General features: G+C 45.0%; 1 protein-coding gene across 8 annotated transcripts in view; it reads right to left on the reverse strand.

Moving 5' to 3' along the window:
* Window positions 1–326: 326 nt before the first annotated feature.
* ABCB9 (ATP binding cassette subfamily B member 9) overlaps window positions 327–17,592 on the reverse strand; it is a 34,607-nt gene continuing 17,341 nt past the window's right edge. For 3 of the 8 annotated variants that reach the window (XM_032800716.2, XM_032800718.2, XM_032800717.2), the window contains exons 7-12: window positions 17,206–17,334; window positions 14,763–14,951; window positions 11,928–12,101; window positions 10,598–10,757; window positions 8,885–9,021; window positions 3,112–4,871 (exon numbers count right to left, since the gene is read on the reverse strand). In XM_032800716.2, coding sequence (XP_032656607.1) covers window positions 4,572–4,871; window positions 8,885–9,021; window positions 10,598–10,757; window positions 11,928–12,101; window positions 14,763–14,951; window positions 17,206–17,334 — 1,089 coding nt within the window. In that variant the 3' untranslated portion in view covers window positions 3,112–4,571. Of the gene's footprint in view, window positions 1,314–3,111; window positions 4,872–8,884; window positions 9,022–9,086; window positions 10,122–10,597; window positions 10,758–11,927; window positions 12,102–14,762; window positions 14,952–17,205; window positions 17,335–17,592 lie in introns of those variants that run through there. The other 5 variants (XM_075060103.1, XM_075060102.1, XM_075060106.1 and 2 more) reach the window with 5 other exon arrangements.

Here is a 17,592-nt window from a genome sequence, read left to right on the forward strand (position 1 = left end):
ACTTAGGAGTGGTTCCTGTTTATCTTTACTGGTACTACTTTTATGTTGACAGCATTTTATGAACATTAGTTGTTGACATGCAAATTATGGAACACAGGCTCTTTTCCTTACAGCACTCAGTTATACGATCAAAACCCACAGGTGTAATGAAATTGATTTCTCCCATAGCAATTGAAAAAGTGCCCTGGATATCTATCAAAGTGCTTTCTTCTGGCAAGAGGAATTTATTTTCAGTAGAAAGGAATGAAAAGTCTCAAGATCAAAATGAAAATCATGTTGCATAGCATTTAATAAAGAATCCAACATTAGTATTAGAAAGAATCAGCATCCAGCCTATATTATTAATATTTATATTTGATATATTTTTAAACATGATCCTGGATCTCCCTTTCTCACTTTGTATCATTTCAAGGTTATTTCTGGTACCAGTGCATAGTTATTAGGTGTATCCACATTTTGCAAATCACCTTCTTGACAGCTTGTTTTGCCTGGAGAAAGTGGTTAGTTATACAGAAAATGAATTGCAAATCTAATCTTTGGAGTCTATTAACCCTTGTACATCTGGTTGATAAACATCATGTACATTGTTCAAACTACCCTGTGACTTGTTAATTTCCCTTTTTATATTTAGGAAGAGGAGCCCCCATGCACTTCTCTTCAGACACCACATTCTAGTCAAATACTGATTGTGTCATTTATCAAAACAATGTGACCATCCAGCATATTGGGGTAGACACAGTGGTCCCAGTGTTAGTTGAGAGAGCAAGTGCTGATTGTCAGTATCTTGCTTCTCAGGCTAGAAAGGGCAGGGGATGTTACAGAGGCAGTACAGCAAGAGCCTAGTCCTGGACACATTGGCCATCATAAATTCCCAGTGAAGTCAGTGCACAAAGACTAAAGCTAAGTTGCTCAGATCTGAAAAACAAAGATATCTAGCAACTCAAAATTGAAACAAAGGTGTTTTGTGGATCTGTAATGTTTTCCCATACCTGTGTAACCAAACACTCCAATGGCTAACCACTGAAATAAATACACCTTTTTATTTTGGTATAGTCAGATGTATTAGAATATACACGTACTGAAATAAACACAGCTGGGTTGCTTCACCACACTATGTTTCCATGGTGATGTCAACAGGACATCCGCATTCATTGTCAGCATGAAGGTACAGATGTAACCATGTGTCGCTGATGCATGGCTATGACCAGTGGCTCACCTTGAATAGATTTCTGGTGCAGGTCCTTCAGCATTCACACCAAACACAGCTGTGTTTATGCCAATATGCACACGGCTCTTGGAATGACATGAGGTAGCTGTAGGAAGGGAAGTGCTACAGATGCTCAGCATAGCAACTGCAATCATTCGGAACTTCTTTCCAAACTTAATTTCTTCCAGCTCTGCAGCATGTGCCTTCAGTATCAAAGTCCAGAGGCTAAGTTTTAAAACAAAGTCAGTTGAGTTATCTGTGTGGAAAATAAATACCCCTTATCTTAAAAGGAGAAAACTTTTTCTCCAGGATTGCATAACTCAACAGGGTCTGAACAGAGTGATGAATGAATGAGAGGCTTTTGAATAGAACAGCTAGTTCAACCCTCACTATAGCAATGGTACAGGCATAATAAGAATAAAATACTTTGCAGACATCTTCAAAGTGCTTTAAAATGCTAACTGATACAAACATCCATGTGAGGCAGTAGTATTCCCATTGTATAGATGGGGTAACACTGGAAGTTGTGAGTTCGTATGTTTGTGGAAGGCAGAATGTATTATACACTTGCAGTGATCTGTAAATATTAATTATTTAAGTACTTGCCTAAGTCAAAGAAACAGAGTCAGTCTTAGAGCTGTGATTAATATCTGAACTTTTAGTCTGGGATCACACCAAGACACCAAAGCTATAAGGAAATCTTAGGGATCACAGCATAAAGAAAGATCCAGCCCTACTTGTGGTTTGACAGGATAACTAAGGGTATTCACAAACCCTAACGTTTTAATGTTATCCAGAAAACTTGCCTTCAGTTGTTCTACTGTATAGCAGGGAATTCAGCATCTGTGGCACTGAACACCTAGAAAAGTCAAAATCTGATGTCAGGTCAGACTGTTGCCATTGATATGGCCACTTTGCAGTTTCCAGTTTGTTCTTAGGATCTAAGCATCTGGAGTATTAATAAAAATGAGATTATTGTAATAAGCTTGGGAACCAAGATTCCTATTTGAGTGCATTTTAACATAACACTATGCAGGCTCAGGTTCAGTGCAGTCTTTGAGAGTGCTGGCATTGCAATGAAATGTATTACAGTTTACATACCCCATTTCATTTTTGATAGGACGCTCCAGCTCACCCGTGCACCTCCAGCTCTGTTTTCCTGCATCCCATTTCTTAGCTGGCACTTTATTTTCTTTACCTAGGATTGTTCTAAATAGCACTTCATAGGCAAAGGCAATGTTCTGTAGGTCCATTAATCATATTTCTCAGACTTTGCAAAGGAGTAGAAATTTACTCCACTTTTAAGGACTATTGGCCACATTTTGTTCCTAGTTACATTGATGGAAATGCAGAGTTAACCCTCCCCCTTTCAGCTTCTACATGGGGTCCATACACCTGTCACACCTACAGAATAATTTTCTGCAATCAGATATGTGCCTAGTTGTGAAAATGTCTGTAGAATGGTATAGATGACACTCTAGAATGAGGCAGAATTTCACAAACACAGGAAGAGAAAACATGAGATTGTACTAGGAATGGGATCACCCTTGGGTTACCTTTGAATTCCAAGGCCCAGACTTTTATCACATTACAACGGCTGGATACTAAAGATAGAGGTGGTCATGGGGCACATTGCTTTGTGAAATGATGAGATAATATCACACAGAAGGGCAGACATACTAACCAAATGAGAGACAGAATAAAAACAAGTCGTGAAGCTGGTTACACCTACTGTTAGGATTCAATATGATTAGCTGATGTTCAGCATAACCTGATCCTTGTAGGTATTGCATCTCATCATTCCCAGTGACAGGGCCAGAAAGGTATGTGGTTGTATTCACAAGTTGTCTCATTAAAAATAACCTGCAACTTATTTGTACATGAATCAAGCCTTGAGACGCTGGTTATGAAGTTGAACGGCAGAGGTAGTATTTTATTTTTAAAGTATCCTCTTTGAGGACACTAAAACAGTTTGTAAAACATCACTTTAAAAATAAAAAACAACATTGCAAACAAGAAAGCTGCCACAAAGTATTACAGAGCAGCATCCAAACCCTGGAAAGTAATTAACACGAGCGCTAAAGTGCTTGAGGTCATTAAATAACTGCCCAACCTGAATCAATCTTCCCTGTATAAGATACAATTAATGCTATTTTTAAATAGCACCTGGCTGGCTGCATAAACATTCCTGCCAATCTTTATGGCATGGTAGTAAGATTGGGCCAGATCCACCAGTGTCGTATGCAGTTAGAAATGGTATCTTTCTTTCCGCCCTCCTACTCATAAATAAATACATAAATAAATAAAATAATCAAAGACCTAAATGTGGAATTCTGGCAGTTGCAGTTAGATTTCAAGGAATGCGGCTGTATGGATCTTTCATGCACTGATGCTGCTAGCACAGCCCATAGCTGAATGGGGCCTGGGTACGGTTTATAAAGTGCCATCATTTATATTTTATGCCTGGTTTTAGGTAATATTTCTCAACCCAGCACTGAAATTGTGAATTTACAAACGAACAAATTTTGAAATAATTCTGACTGGCTTTCAATGGATGATGGAGCCAGACAGACACCATGCTGGTGCCCATAGAGATAGTGCCATTTAAAAAAATTAACCAAGCTGTGGTAAAACTTCACCTTTAAAAACAAAACACTCAAACTCCATCAGCAATTCAGAAGGCAGGATCTGCCGACTGGCCCCTGGCTCACTGCAGTGGAGCTAATAAAAGCTCTGCATGGTAATGTTTTAGACCAGAGCCTAAACCTGCAGACACTCTGGGCAGAACTCTCATAGATCTGACTAAGAGTTCTGCACTTCGGGGCTAATCCAGCTCCCATTGAAACCAATGGGAGTCTTTCCATTGACTTCACTGAGTGTGGGATGGGCACCAGACTGACTGCAGGATCAAGATCTTACTTTATGTTCAATGTCTTCCACCAATTCACAAAACTACCTCCTGAAGTTCCTTAAGGGGTGTCATTCTTCCCCTCCATGCATGTGTATAACACCTGTTACAATTAACAGCAGTTAAACAGGCATATCAGTGGGAGAACAGACCCCATCAACTGCCTTGGGAATTGATGACTCTAAGAAAAGAAACCCAGTAGAAATACTGGGAATTGCTAAAGACTCAACTCCCCTTAATAAACCAGGCCCATTGTTTCCCTGTTTTACCAGTCTGCCTACTGGAAGCTTAGTATACGTGACTAGTAAACTTGTTCTACAGTAATGTGTCCAAGTCTGGCCTACAGTGGACTCCTGTTTCAGCATCCCAGCAAGGATCTTGCGTGGAATCCCAGGTGCTCTCTCACTTGTGAGCTACAGGATTGTAACCATCCTGTCTCAATCCAGAGAGAGCACGTCACACCCTGAACTCTTCATCCAGTCCTCCCGGCGGCTTCATCGAATCTCCACTGGCAGCAGCTAAGCTAGTCTCCAGATGATAGCCGTCCCCTGTGCCAGTTTCGAGCCCAAGGATCTGTCTCTGCACCAGCTTGGAATAAAGGCCGCCTTCTTCCATGAGCTCCTTGTGCATTCCCTGCTGCACCACTCGGCCCTTGTCTAAAACAATGATGTTGTGTGCCTTCTCGACAGTGCTCAGCCTGTGGGCTATGACAAGCACAGTGTGGTTCTGCAAATCACCATAAATTGCTTGCTGAATCTGTTTTGGGGGATGGGATTGGGAAGGGAAGAGATTAACACACAAATGTCACTGTTACCCATGGGGTGGGAGGGAGACAGAGGAGAGTGTCTTTTATGACTCCTTACTAATAAATCTGAAATAACAGGTTTATTCTCCTCTGGATACACATGGATCTATTAACCAGATGTCCCATTAGTATTAATGGGAAATAAGCATGAATATCACTCCTCTGGATGGATGACTTATTCCTAAGCACTCCTTCAAACTGCTCATAATTCAGCTCACAAATCCTATCCGTGCAATGCAGCAGCTGCTGCTGCAGTCACCAACTGATCTGGTGGGTCTAGAGATTACAGCCCTGATCCTGCAAAGTGAACTCTCATTAGGACTGGGCCCTGAATTTAGAAGCCCCTCTATAGTGGCAGGGGCTGAAAGAAGCTTGCACCTACTAAATGCAGTGGTTTGGAAAGAAGGGGATATTGGCTGGCTGAGCATCAATAAAGGCAGCATCACAAAAAAATTACATTTTTCTTAACATAGTAAGGCAGCCAGTTGGTGACTAGGTATGTGTCAAATGGACACACCTTCTACCTGCTCAGAAACAAAGATGGCCATAGTCTCACAGCTGTCATCATTAATAAAGCATCTTGCTGTCATCGGTACTAATCCTGAAGTGCATTCATGTTACACAAATACAAACCTGTATTTCCGTTTGACTAGAGCCAGTTTCAGCCTTTCGTATATTTCAGTGGGACTTTCAGGCAGGCCCTTCCAAACTCCGAAGTCCCATCTGTTTGTGTGTGGACGTTAATGAGCCCATACACATTTTTTAAGAATTAAGATTTCCTCAGTAACCATAGTCAAAACTTCCCCTCCATCCCACTGCTGTGGAGTGTGGCAGGTGCTGCACTCTGTCTTAGAAGTGGCTGCATTTCAATGGCTGGAAGTTCACATAATGCCGTGGGATAAATGTAAGGTATATTATAGTAAACATCCTTCCACTGCCAGTTTCAACATTTAAGAGTCAAGAGTACTTGTGGCACCTTAGAGACTAACAAATTTATTTGAGCATAAGCTTTCGTGGGCTACACCCCACTTCATCGGATGCATGTAGTGGAAAATACAGTAGGAAGATATATTATACACAGAGAACATGAAACAATGGGTGTTACCATACACACTATAAGGAGAGTGATCAGTTAAGGTGACCTATCGTCAGCAGGAGAGAAAAAGAACTGTTTGTAATGGCAAAGAAAATGGCCCATTTCCAGCAACTGAGAAGGAGATGTAAGCGGGGCGGCTCTAGACATTTCGCCGCCTCAAGCACGGTGGCATCCCGCAGGGGGTGCTCTGCCGGTCACCAGTCCTGCGGCTCCGGTGGCCTCTCCACAGGCATGCTGCTGAAGGCACCCTTCCTGCCGCCCTCCTGGCGAACGGCAGAGCGCCCCCCACGGCATGGCACCCCAAGCATGCGCTTGGCGTGCTGGGGTCTGGAGCCCCCCCCGATGTAAGGAACTGTAGGGAGGGAGGGGGAAATAAGCATGGGGAAATAGTTTTCACTTTGTGTAATGGCCCATTCACTCCCAGTCTTTATTCAAGCCTAATTTGATGGTGTCCAATTTGCAAATTATTTCCAATTCAGCAGTCTCTTGTTGGAGTCTGTTTTTGAAGTTTTTTTGTTGTGATATCCCTTAACTGATCACTCTCCTTATAGTGTGTATGGTAACACCCATTGTTTCATGTTCTGTGTGTGTATATATACACATCTTCCTACTGTATTTTCCACTACATGCATACGATGAAGAGGCCTGTAGTCCACGAAAGCTTATACTCAAATAAATGTGTTAGTCTCTAAGGTGCCACAAGTACTCCTGTTCTTTTTGCGGATACAGACTAACATGGCTGTTACTCTGAAACCTATTTAAGAGTCAGTTTCTCTTAACCGCAGGGATCGTGCTGTTTTGGGACAGGCACTGTAGACTACACCTCTTGCTACGGTGCCTCATATTAAGTTGCATCGTGTACTGAGATGATAGTGTAAAAGTTCAGAATACAATACACCTGACCGCTCCTAACAGGTACTGCACTGTAGCGTCAGCATGAGATATCCCCTTAGGACCTGCTGTGGGACTTCAGCTCCACAGTCTGACTCAGATGAGTGCTACCAACTGAGTCATTCTGACATGAGGTATTCAAACCAGCTGTGGTCAACAGTGGATCTCAAGTCCTCGCATTTTTGCTGAATTATTCAGTAGATCTGCAGTCGTATTACCTCTTTGAGCTGTGATTTCATCAGATCCCTCAAAGCAAAGCAAGTCTGGGGAAAATCACTACAGTAACTCCTCACTTAATGGAGGTTAACGTTTCGTCGCTGATCTGTTAGAGGACATGCGCGTTTAAAGTTGTGTGATGCTTCTTTATAACGTTGTTTGGCAGCTGCCTGCTTTGTCCACTGCTTACAGAAAGAGCAGCCTGTTGGAGCTAGCTGGTGGGGGCTTGGAACCAGAGTGGGCTGGCAGCCCCCGTCAGCTCCCCAGTCCCCTATGTTCCCTGTGCGGCTACCTCCCAGCAGGATATCAATTGCGAGGCAGGTCAGGTGTCCCTCCCACAACTGCCATGTGCTGCTCCTGCCCTTTGCCTTGGAGTTCCTCCCGGGAACCTCCTGCTGCTGTGCAGGGTGTGGGGGGGGAAGAGGGGTGTTGATGTCAAAGTGTCTCCCTCCCCTCTGCTCCTGCACCCCATCTCCACAGAGCAGGGGGGTACACGACAGGACTCAGGACGGAGGGAGCTTGCTGGCAGCAGCTGCTGTCTCAACTTGCTGATCTACTTAAAAAGGCAGTGTACTTAGAGTGGCGTCAGTGTACTTAAAGGAGCAATGCATATCTGTCCCACACACACATGCACTGCCCGGCACTTTGGAAAGTGGAGGGGGTGGTGCATTCCAGTGATAGCATGGGTTCATCATCACATTCAGTTTCTGCAGGGAATGTTTGCAGCCACTGCCAAACCTCTATTGTGTCTCCTCCCTCCATTCGTGCTGCGTTGTAGAGTGTGAGGCTACATTAATAACGTGTTAACCCTTGAGGGCTCAGCAGAGTGCTAGTTAATCATTTAGCAGTAAGGCATTCCCCGGGAAATATCCCACCCTCTGACTCCACCACCTCAACCAAGTTTCACAATCACCACTGCTGTGTACAGTATTAAATTGTTTATTTAAAACTTATATATGTGCGTATATATAGTCTTTTGTTTGACGAAAATTTTTTTCCCTGGAACCTAACTCTCCCTATTTACATTAATTCTATGGGGAAATTGGACTTGCTTAACATCATTTTGCTTAAAAGTAGCATTTTTCAGGAACATAATTACAACGTTAAGTGAGGCGTTACTGTACTCAGATGGGAGCTCTCTATGGAAAATGGAGGTGCTGCAGAAAGTGGTGCTGGCGATTCACCAACTTTCCTTCAAGATGGTACCAAAGCAATATCCCAACATGGTATTAGGGACCACTGGGGTACCAAGGTGTCATACCAGACTAGACAAAGGCTCTGACTGCTCACTATCCCTGAAGGCTCCCTGGGTACTGTTGGCAAGAGCAGAGAGGCTCATTCTGGTGTCCTGGATACATTCCAGCTCAGGCAATTACATTCTGCCTTAGTGCAGTTTCACCAGGGTACAGTTTTCTCCACTCCCTATCCTAAACTATTGTGTAATGTTGCTGTGCACTGTTTAACTTCTTCCCTGGTCAAAGCAATTTGTATCTAACCTGAATTAGTCTTGGTATGTTATAGATGCCAGATCATTCCCTCTGTAATGGTCATAATCTTGTCTGACAGAAGATAAAGCGGAAATTAGTTTCTAACTCTCACCTGCTCATACAACAATTGCCAGATGTTAAGAAGGCAACACATTATGTCCAGACTATGCAGGCCCACCACGTAGAAATTGCAGCTCAGGTCTCTGCCCATCTGTACCCCAAGTCCAGACTTAACTCCTATTTATTTGGAATAAACTGAATTAGCCCTACTAACCGTGTGTTCACTCTCTGCATCCAGGGCACTTGTGGCTTCATCTAGGATTAGGATTGGGGGGGCTCGGATCAAAGCCCTTGCAATAGCCACTCTCTGCTTCTGGCCACCAGACAGCTGGGCTCCTTTTTCACCAGCTTCTGTTGGATGAAAGGGGGGGGGGGGCGGAAATGAGACCAAAAAATCAAGATGTATCACTGGATTCAGATTTCTTTCAGTACACCCCTGTGAGGTAAGGCAGTGGGGAGGTTCACTATAGGAACCAAAAGTATTCTGGTACAAGAAGAGAGGCGTGTTCTAATCTCCCAGCAGCTATTCTAACTGTGCCCTCCTCTGAAATGCTGGGCTGGGATTTTTAAGGTCAATACTCCTCAATAAGGACCTGATCTAAAGCCCACTGAACTCAATGGGAGTCTTTCAGGCCCTAATTTACCAGAATAACCCTGTCCCCCTACAGTAGCCATACCCTTAAAGGAATGCTATAACCGCTCTCTCCAGCAGTGGATCACCACAGTCAACCTAGCATTTTAGGGGATTGATACATGCTACAGTGATTCCAAGAGCCCTTGCTCTTAAGATGAGAAATGCTACATGAGACTGGAAGATCAACTATACAAAACCTTCACTGACCAGTTCTTCCAAGGAAACCTCATCACTGAAAGGTAGCGCCAGTTATTGCTACTTCTGCGTATTTACATATACTGGCAGTTACGTGCGCTCTCTCCTCTAGGGACTCATTCTGCAGATCTTTCAGTGAAGAGAGACGAGAGGGGAAACAAACATTTCGGTTCCATCATATAAGCCATTTCCCTCATTTGTCCCAATGCACAGTGCTTCTGTCACAAACACATCAGCTCCTGTTCCTGCAGATTTATTGTCATTTTATTTTCTTGGTAAGCAGGAGCAGGTTGGTTTATGCCTCGCTGCTCAGTTTTATTGCTATTGGGCTGCTAAGAGAATAAGCGCACTGGAAAACTAAGAGACACAGAGGGTGTGTTCCATCCAGGACCTGGCACTGGATGAACTACGAGTTAGAGATCCAAAGCCCAATCCTGTTCCTGCGGAAAGCTGACAAAGCCTCCCATTAGCCACATATTAGATATATCAGGGGCAACAACAGCACAGAGTTCCATATAAAGCCCGACCAGGCGCCACAGCCCTGACTTGGAGAGACCACCTCTGTGAGGAGAAGATAGTTCAGTCTCCATAGCTCATTCAGTCCTTGGCCTCTCCGAGGAGTCTGTCAATAAGTGGGGGGGAGCAATTAGTGCTAACTGTGGTGAGGGTTTCCGTGATATGGACACTTACCCAATAGGAAAACAGGCCTGAGACCAAACTAAGTTCACACACAGTAAGCCATGGAACAGAATAAACAGAAGAATGGCCACAATGGGTCAGACCAATGGTCCACCTAGCCCAATAGCCTGCCTGCACCGGGCGATGCCAGATGCTTCAGTGGGAATGAACAGAACAGGGCAATTATTGAGTCATTCATCCTGTCGGCCAGTCCCAATATTTGGCAGTCAGTCAAAGGCCATCTTAGCCAACAACCATCAACTGCCAGTGAGTTTTGGTCACTGCTCACATGAGCTGAATTTAATCTCTTAACCTGAGAGGACAGGCTCTATATGTTACCACCAATCTCCAAGATGTGTTTTGGATATTTAAGTGCTATGCTTCTGCTGCAACTGGAGCAAACGAAATGGTCCGTACTACCTGTATTGTAGCCATCTTGCAACTCTGTGATAAATGCATGTGCATTGGCCTTCTGAGCAGCTTGGACAACTGACTCAAACGAGACTGAAGTTAACCCGTACGAAATATTTTCCTCAATAGATCGAGCAAACAACACTGGCTCTTGGCTCACCAAAGAGATCTGCAGAAAGGAAGGAAAGAGGCAGTCAGAACCAAAACAGAACAGTCACAGTTTAATGACTACAGTCCTCTCGCTGATTACAATAATTGGTTCCAGTTGGTTTGTGAGTGTAGATAGCAGAGTTCCACCGTTAAATCTAAACCCAATGTCCCTAAACCAGAGAGGATTTCAGCAAGAGCACTAATTACACTCTGTTATAGTGAACAATGCAGCTGTGCCCTCAGAACGAGCTCTTGGCTGACTCATGGAAGCTGCAGGGCATTCGTCAGCACTGGAAGCACATTTTGCCAGATGTTCCTGGTATTTTAGTGTGGGGAAGTGACTACGCGCCACCATATTGAACCAAGAAACGAAACTGACGACACTGCAGGAGCCAAGGGTAGTAACACCTTCTAGTGCTTTGTGGTTTCTGCTCTGTTTGAAAGTGCAGCTCTTGGAGAACAAAAGTGAATCTAGTCTGTTTACCTCAGGGTATTACCCTATTAAGCACTGCAGCAATGCCACAAAACCTTGCAGCTTCCACTAGTGATCCTGTTGCATTTTGGTTGTAACACTGCAAGCTCAGGGCTGCCATTTCTAATCCCTTATGTTTTCAGGTTCTCATGCAGAAGCTTGACGTGTATTCTGGATTGTAACCACTGCAGAGGAATGTTTATTTGTGTAAGAAATGAAGCCTGCAGAATCCAGTGTCATCTTGGGCAAGTCACTTAACCTTTCTGTCTCGCCTTTGCTGATGGGGATCATATACATCACAGGGGTGTTGGAAGATTTAACTAATTAATACTTGTAAAGTACATGGAGATCCTTGGATAGAAGGTGCTGTAGAAGTGCGAAGTATTTAAAAAAAAACAACTGGTTTATACTAGAATGTTTAAAAACACCCAAACAATCACAGACACGGTTCTACTTGTCTTAGGTTGAACTAGTCAAAACAAGGACAATTTTGGGGGGAAAAAAGTGCATTTTTCCCTCTTCTTCCTCCCCACTCCCTCAGCAAAAAAACGGATTATTTTTTTAAGCAGCTCTAGTCTCAGGCATTGAGAAAACATTTTAGAAAGAGCTAAATTAAATGTTGGGCCCAAATTTGACCAGACAGTGTCCCCTGAATGATCTAAAATGCCTTGCTCCATAGCAGATTAGAGCTGTAACAGGTTTATCAGTAACTCGTACCACTGAGTGCAGGTACTTGTGATCATACATGTTAACAGGCTGCCCGTCCAGCAGGACCTGCCCATCTTGAAGAGGGTAGAAATTCTCCAGAATATTGACGCAGGAGCTCTTTCCACTGCCCGACGGACCCACAAGCGCCGTCACTTTGCCAGGATAGAGGGTGAAAGACACATTCTGTAAATGTAAGAGGTGAGTGAGTGATAGCCTGTGTACCTGGCCTTTTGTAGCATCCATGTGTCTGAGCTGCAGAGAGTACACTAGGAAAGGCAGCTAAAACAGAGTGAAAACAGTGATCAGGGTTTTCTTTAGTGCTGCTCTCCTACCACTGGTAGATTGGCTGCCTCCAGCTTCAGTGCCAGGAGATGAGTGTGTGTGAGCTCCCACTAGATAATCTCTGAATGTTGTATTCATCTTCCACCTCACTCTTTCCCTCCTCCACAACAAGCAGGTGAGCCCCACATCTTTTCTTCAAACTCACCTGTTCATAGAACAGGCATGTCCAAAAGCCAGGAGAGAGACTGCAGACCGCATCCCCTTCCTCTGCTTCTCTGACCCAACTTCACTTGGAAATGATCAGTGCCTCCTCTCCAGTCCCTAGTGGTGTGGTGGCCACATCATAAAAGGCACAACCACAACTGGCAACTTTGTTGGTTGTCTCAATAGAGAAGCTGAGGGCTGAATGGGCTAGATCTGAAGGGTCAGGATTGAGGCGGACTGGCACCTGGCAGCATGGGGACACTTTCTCTGCTGTCCCTGTGCTACACCTGTTCTGTGGCTCAGTCTCAAAGGCTGTCAGTCCAGCAATGCGCTGGTACCATCCTCTGATCTCAGCCCTGCTCTTTTTGATTTAATGGGTGGATCCTTTTTCTGACCTCCAGTAGGTGGAGGGAGGGCCCAAACAGGCCAACAGCTTTCACTAGCACAACACAAAACAGAACACGCTCACAGCTGTACAAACCACCACCACCGCAAACGGGCAGCTCTGCTCTCGGTTTCCCTCCAGTGTTATATCTATAAACATTTGGAATCTAGCTGATTCTCCAAGACCAAACCATTACCCATATATCCCATGCATCTGAGATCAGTACCTGGTTCGCCGTCTGCCAAGCCTCCCAAGTGACCTAGAAACATCCCTTCTGTCTCAGTGTTAAACAGCTACAAAAGGCTTCCTAGTAAGTGAGCTCATAGATGGACTTTTCCAGCTATGCAAAATCATAGGCATAAAAGACAGGAAAACCCAAGAGACCTGTGTGTTAAGTTGTGCAAAGTAACAAAACTCAGCCTGTTACATACACTTGTTTATGAAAGTTGGCCAAAGTTGAATATGCAGCGACTGGTACAAAGTGGATGGTTTAGGTTCAGAAAACTAGGAAAATGGGTCAAAGCTCCTGGTAAAGTCACAGGTTGGCATGAGAACAAGCTTAAAAGAGTCTAGAAATGGGAGGCAATGTTGACAGTTGAAATCCCCAAAATGTGTTTCAACTGGACATTTTTTATCTGGGGGTCACTCAATGGGAGCGGGGGAAAGGGTGGGTTGGAAAAGAGCGAGTTTCACCGTCATGGCTGCCACCTGTTTCCTGGGATTGTCGGGCCTACACTGTCCTGATCCGCAAGCCAGGCCAGAGAAGGAACCAAGGACACAGTCACCGCCACCAGATTCAGTCGAATCCTGAACAATACATAGGACGGGAGGTGTGGGCTCCTGTTCTTACCCACTCCTCATGTGTCCTTCCTCCTTTCCCACGTTATCGTTCCTCTTGCCTATCCCCTCCTTTGGCTTTTGTCTAATCAGAGTCTGGCTGAACTGGCCAAGACAGCTCCACCTTTTGCACCACCATGACGAGCCTGTGACCAGAAAGGCAGCGAGTAGCAACGCCTCAAACGGCCTGATGCTGATAAAAGTTTGCCAGACCTTGAGAGGCTGAGAAGTGGGTGTGCCGGGCCTCTGTCCCTCCAGCAGCCAGTAAAAGTCACCACCCGAGTCAGAAACTGCCTTTTCTCTCTTTGCTGTTCTTTTCTGTCCCTTTGTCTGTCTGTGGGTGTCTTATTTAGTCTTCATGGAAACAGGACTGGACTCCAATAACAGCAGCAGCTGCAGCAATAGCTCCAAGCCACCTAAAACTAACCTCTTCTCCATCAAGGGCAGAGTTAATAACATCATCAATATCCTCTGTCAAACAGGGGCTTCTCCTATACAAAAATCTTATACAGCGCAAGTAAGGGAAAGGAAAGAAGGGGAATTATTACAACAAAAGCCTTACTTAACACTTTGCATTTCAAAGGTTTTCACTTTCTTTTCCCCCCTTTCTTTTTCTGTGTCTTTAACAAAAAGTTAACAAACATTTAATGGTGGTTGCTACAATGGAAGTTGCCAGCGATAATGTGACTCAAGACCCTGGACAACACTTAAGTTGTAAGAGCGAACAAGGGTTTTATTAACGTAAGTATCCTTCGTTAGGCCTAGACGCCCTCTCTTCACCACACCGCCATGTGGACTGGTTCCCCACTATGTAGTTCCCAGGGTTTTGTCCAGTCTGGTTTGAAATGTCTCCAAGGATGGGGCTTCCAACATTTGGTTTTTAAGGAGATGTTAGACAAATGAGTTAGTTGGGGACAGTGTAGGTCCTGCTTCCATTTGCAGGGCTGGACTAGGTGACCCCTTGAGGTCCCCTCTAGTCCTCCATTTCTATGATTCAATGATTATGCTGCAGCCTGCGACTGGTTAGTAATTGACCTGATGGAGAACTATTGCACTTAACCTATTCCAGGAGACAACGCTATCTATGGTGTCGTGTATTCAGGAAGGAAATGCTGAACACATGCCAAGACCCTCACCTGTAGGACTTGTGTTGCAGACCGGGTAGCATAGGAAAAAGTAACATTTCTGAACTCCACTTTACCCTCCACATGGTCTGGGGCCAGGGTTCCATCGTTCACCATCGTCGGCTTGCGATCTATAAACTCAAACACTTTCTCAGCAGCTCCTACTCCCTGCATTAATCCGCTGTAGACGGAACCAACAGACTAAATAGAAACAGAAAACAGGCCTAGGTTACACATCTCCATGTGTCAGGGCTAGAGATAGGATCCGTTAGTAAAGAGAGAAATAATGATCATTAAAATATATCACTCTCTTGTAAATGAAACAAACATGCACTGCGTAGTCATACATTGCAATAGAAAGGAGCAACCCAGCTGACAGGGCGGCAGCTAAGCCCAAACTCCCAAGGCATACCATGAACGTAGTACCGTATGCTGAGCCGCAAAAGAGTGGGGCCGTGTGCAAGGATCTATCTCCCCTCCCACCAATACCTAATGGAGCTTTTGAGTGACCCCTCTCTGGCTGATGCTTGCAGCAGCACTGACTGCTGGTCTAAGACATACTGTATACACCTGCGATTTCAGGCTTTGGTCCAACATCCATTACACAGATGCATGAGATGGTGGACTGATGGCTATGGAGGTTGTAGACAGCACGTGCGTGTGACAGTGGAAGGAAAAGGGAATGCAGGGAGGGGTCTCCCAGAAAAATCACCCAAACATGGATCGAAACCCTCCTGTCGTTTTCCATGTGACTAAGACAAGCAGTTCCCATAACACCTGGGATTCTGCAGCAATTCTATGAATATGGGACGGCCCCTCCCTCCTCTGAAATGCATTTTATCAGAGCCCCAGTGGGAACCCGAAGCCCACTCCCAAACCCAGGTCTGCTACGCAGCAGATGGTGGGGCCGATTAGAGTAAAACAGCCCTTGAAACTCTGATACTCTTCAGCCTCCAGCACCAAGCCCAAGGCTTCAGAACAGACTGTGCAAGGAACAGGCATCCCATAAGGAGGAAAGGAGACTGGAAGTGGCACTGGATCTTGCAGTCCTGTGAACAGATGGCTAGTGCCAAGTGTGCTGCTCTTCATTCCAAGGGAGGCTGGAGCACCAAGGTGATCGCACCGGCTAGGAGGAAATTTAGAGCTCATCTCTTCTGTCCGGATTAGCTGAGTTAATGAGGCAAGACAACAGCAGACTTGTGCAGGCTCGGGAATCCCAGGGCCCTCTCAGACAGAATCCCATCTCGCTAATTCAGTGCCAATTTAGCCATTTATAACCAATTAAATACAAGAATCCAGCTAAGCTTTTAATGGGCCCTGAAATGTAACAAGCAGACTCCAAACCCTTTCATCCTTCACGCAGGAAAGCTTGCCCGGACGACATCCAGGACTCTGCCCTTCAAGCAATGGACCGCTTTCCGCTCCACTTCCTGGAGCCGGCTGTCTCATCAGCAGATGAACTACTTCTATTATTCTGCGAGAACAATGGGATTCTCCCCACCCCGTGCTGTTCGCTGAGTGAGGCTGCCTTCTCAGCACATTGTCACTCTGGGGGCAATTGGACCTGGAGGCAAAGTCCCAGATCTAATCTGAAGGATGTCCTACGGGAGCTAGTGCCAGCTGGTAAAGTGGCAGGAGAGGCCAGGAAACTCATAGGAATAACAAAAGGAATCAGAGGCAGAGCCTCAGCTGGTGTAAACCAGCCCAGCTGCACTGGAGTCTTTGGAGCTGGTACACCAGCTAAGGACCTGGCACTCAGTGTCATCTATGGCCTGATTCTCTTGTGTTATTATTCAATGTGAGTCATTCCCAAACCTGGCCCTTCCGAATCAAAAGGGCTTTGCAAGGAGATAAGAGTCACCACAAACCTACTTGCTTTAAGAACTCAATGCAAAACTAATTTCTATTTACAGCTGTGTCTACACTACCGCGGTAAGTCAACCTATGTTACGCAACTCCAGCTACGTGAATATCATTGCTGGAGTTGACGTACCTTAGGTCGAGTTACCGCGGAGTCTACACACAGGGGGTCGACGGGAGAAACTCTCCCATCGACCTACCTTACTCTTCTTGTTCAGAGTAGAGTACAGGGGTCAACTGGAGAATGATCTGCTGTTGATTTGGCGGGTCTTCACTAGACCTGCTAAATCAACCGCCGGTGGATCGAACTCAGAGCTTCAATCCCGGCTGTAGTGTAGACATAGCCTACATAACTTTCCTATAACACCCCCTACCAATCAAAACCCTATACCCTGACCCAGCTATTACTCCTATCAGCTGAGGGAGAGGGGAAATAAAGAGTGACCGTCATTGTTCCCTTTTTAAATACTTAGGAGGTGATGAAATACTATGACAACGGTGACCTGGACAGAAACAAAACACTTCTACTTCCCCTCCCACAGCTTTCCAGCCTGGGATGTGAAAAAAATCTGGTGGATGCATAAGCCACACTCACCTCCATGCAATCTCCCAAGACAAATTCATAAATAATAAAAGATATCAGGTTTCCGCTGGTCATTTGCCCAGAGATCACTAGATGGCCACCATAGTAAAGGATACTGGCTTGCACTACAAGAAGAGTCAGCTGAAATCAAACACAGACACATAATCAGACAATGCTGGTTGTTTCTTGGGCTTATGTGAAGGAAAGACTCGACACCAATTTGCAGGATAAACGAGGAGGTGAAAAAGCTGCTTTTCTGAGTTCACCTGCCTCTTTTATTATCTAAGATTACACATGCGCAATCGCACAGCACAAATCAAGATTTCTTACAAAAATCTCCCATCACGAGCTCAACAGCATAGCAAACTGCAAAAACACCCCCAGCTGCAAACACAGCAG

The sequence above is a fragment of the Chelonoidis abingdonii genome, chromosome 22 (genome assembly GCF_003597395.2).
Source record: "Chelonoidis abingdonii isolate Lonesome George chromosome 22, CheloAbing_2.0, whole genome shotgun sequence".
Lineage (NCBI taxonomy): Eukaryota > Metazoa > Chordata > Testudines > Testudinidae > Chelonoidis > Chelonoidis abingdonii.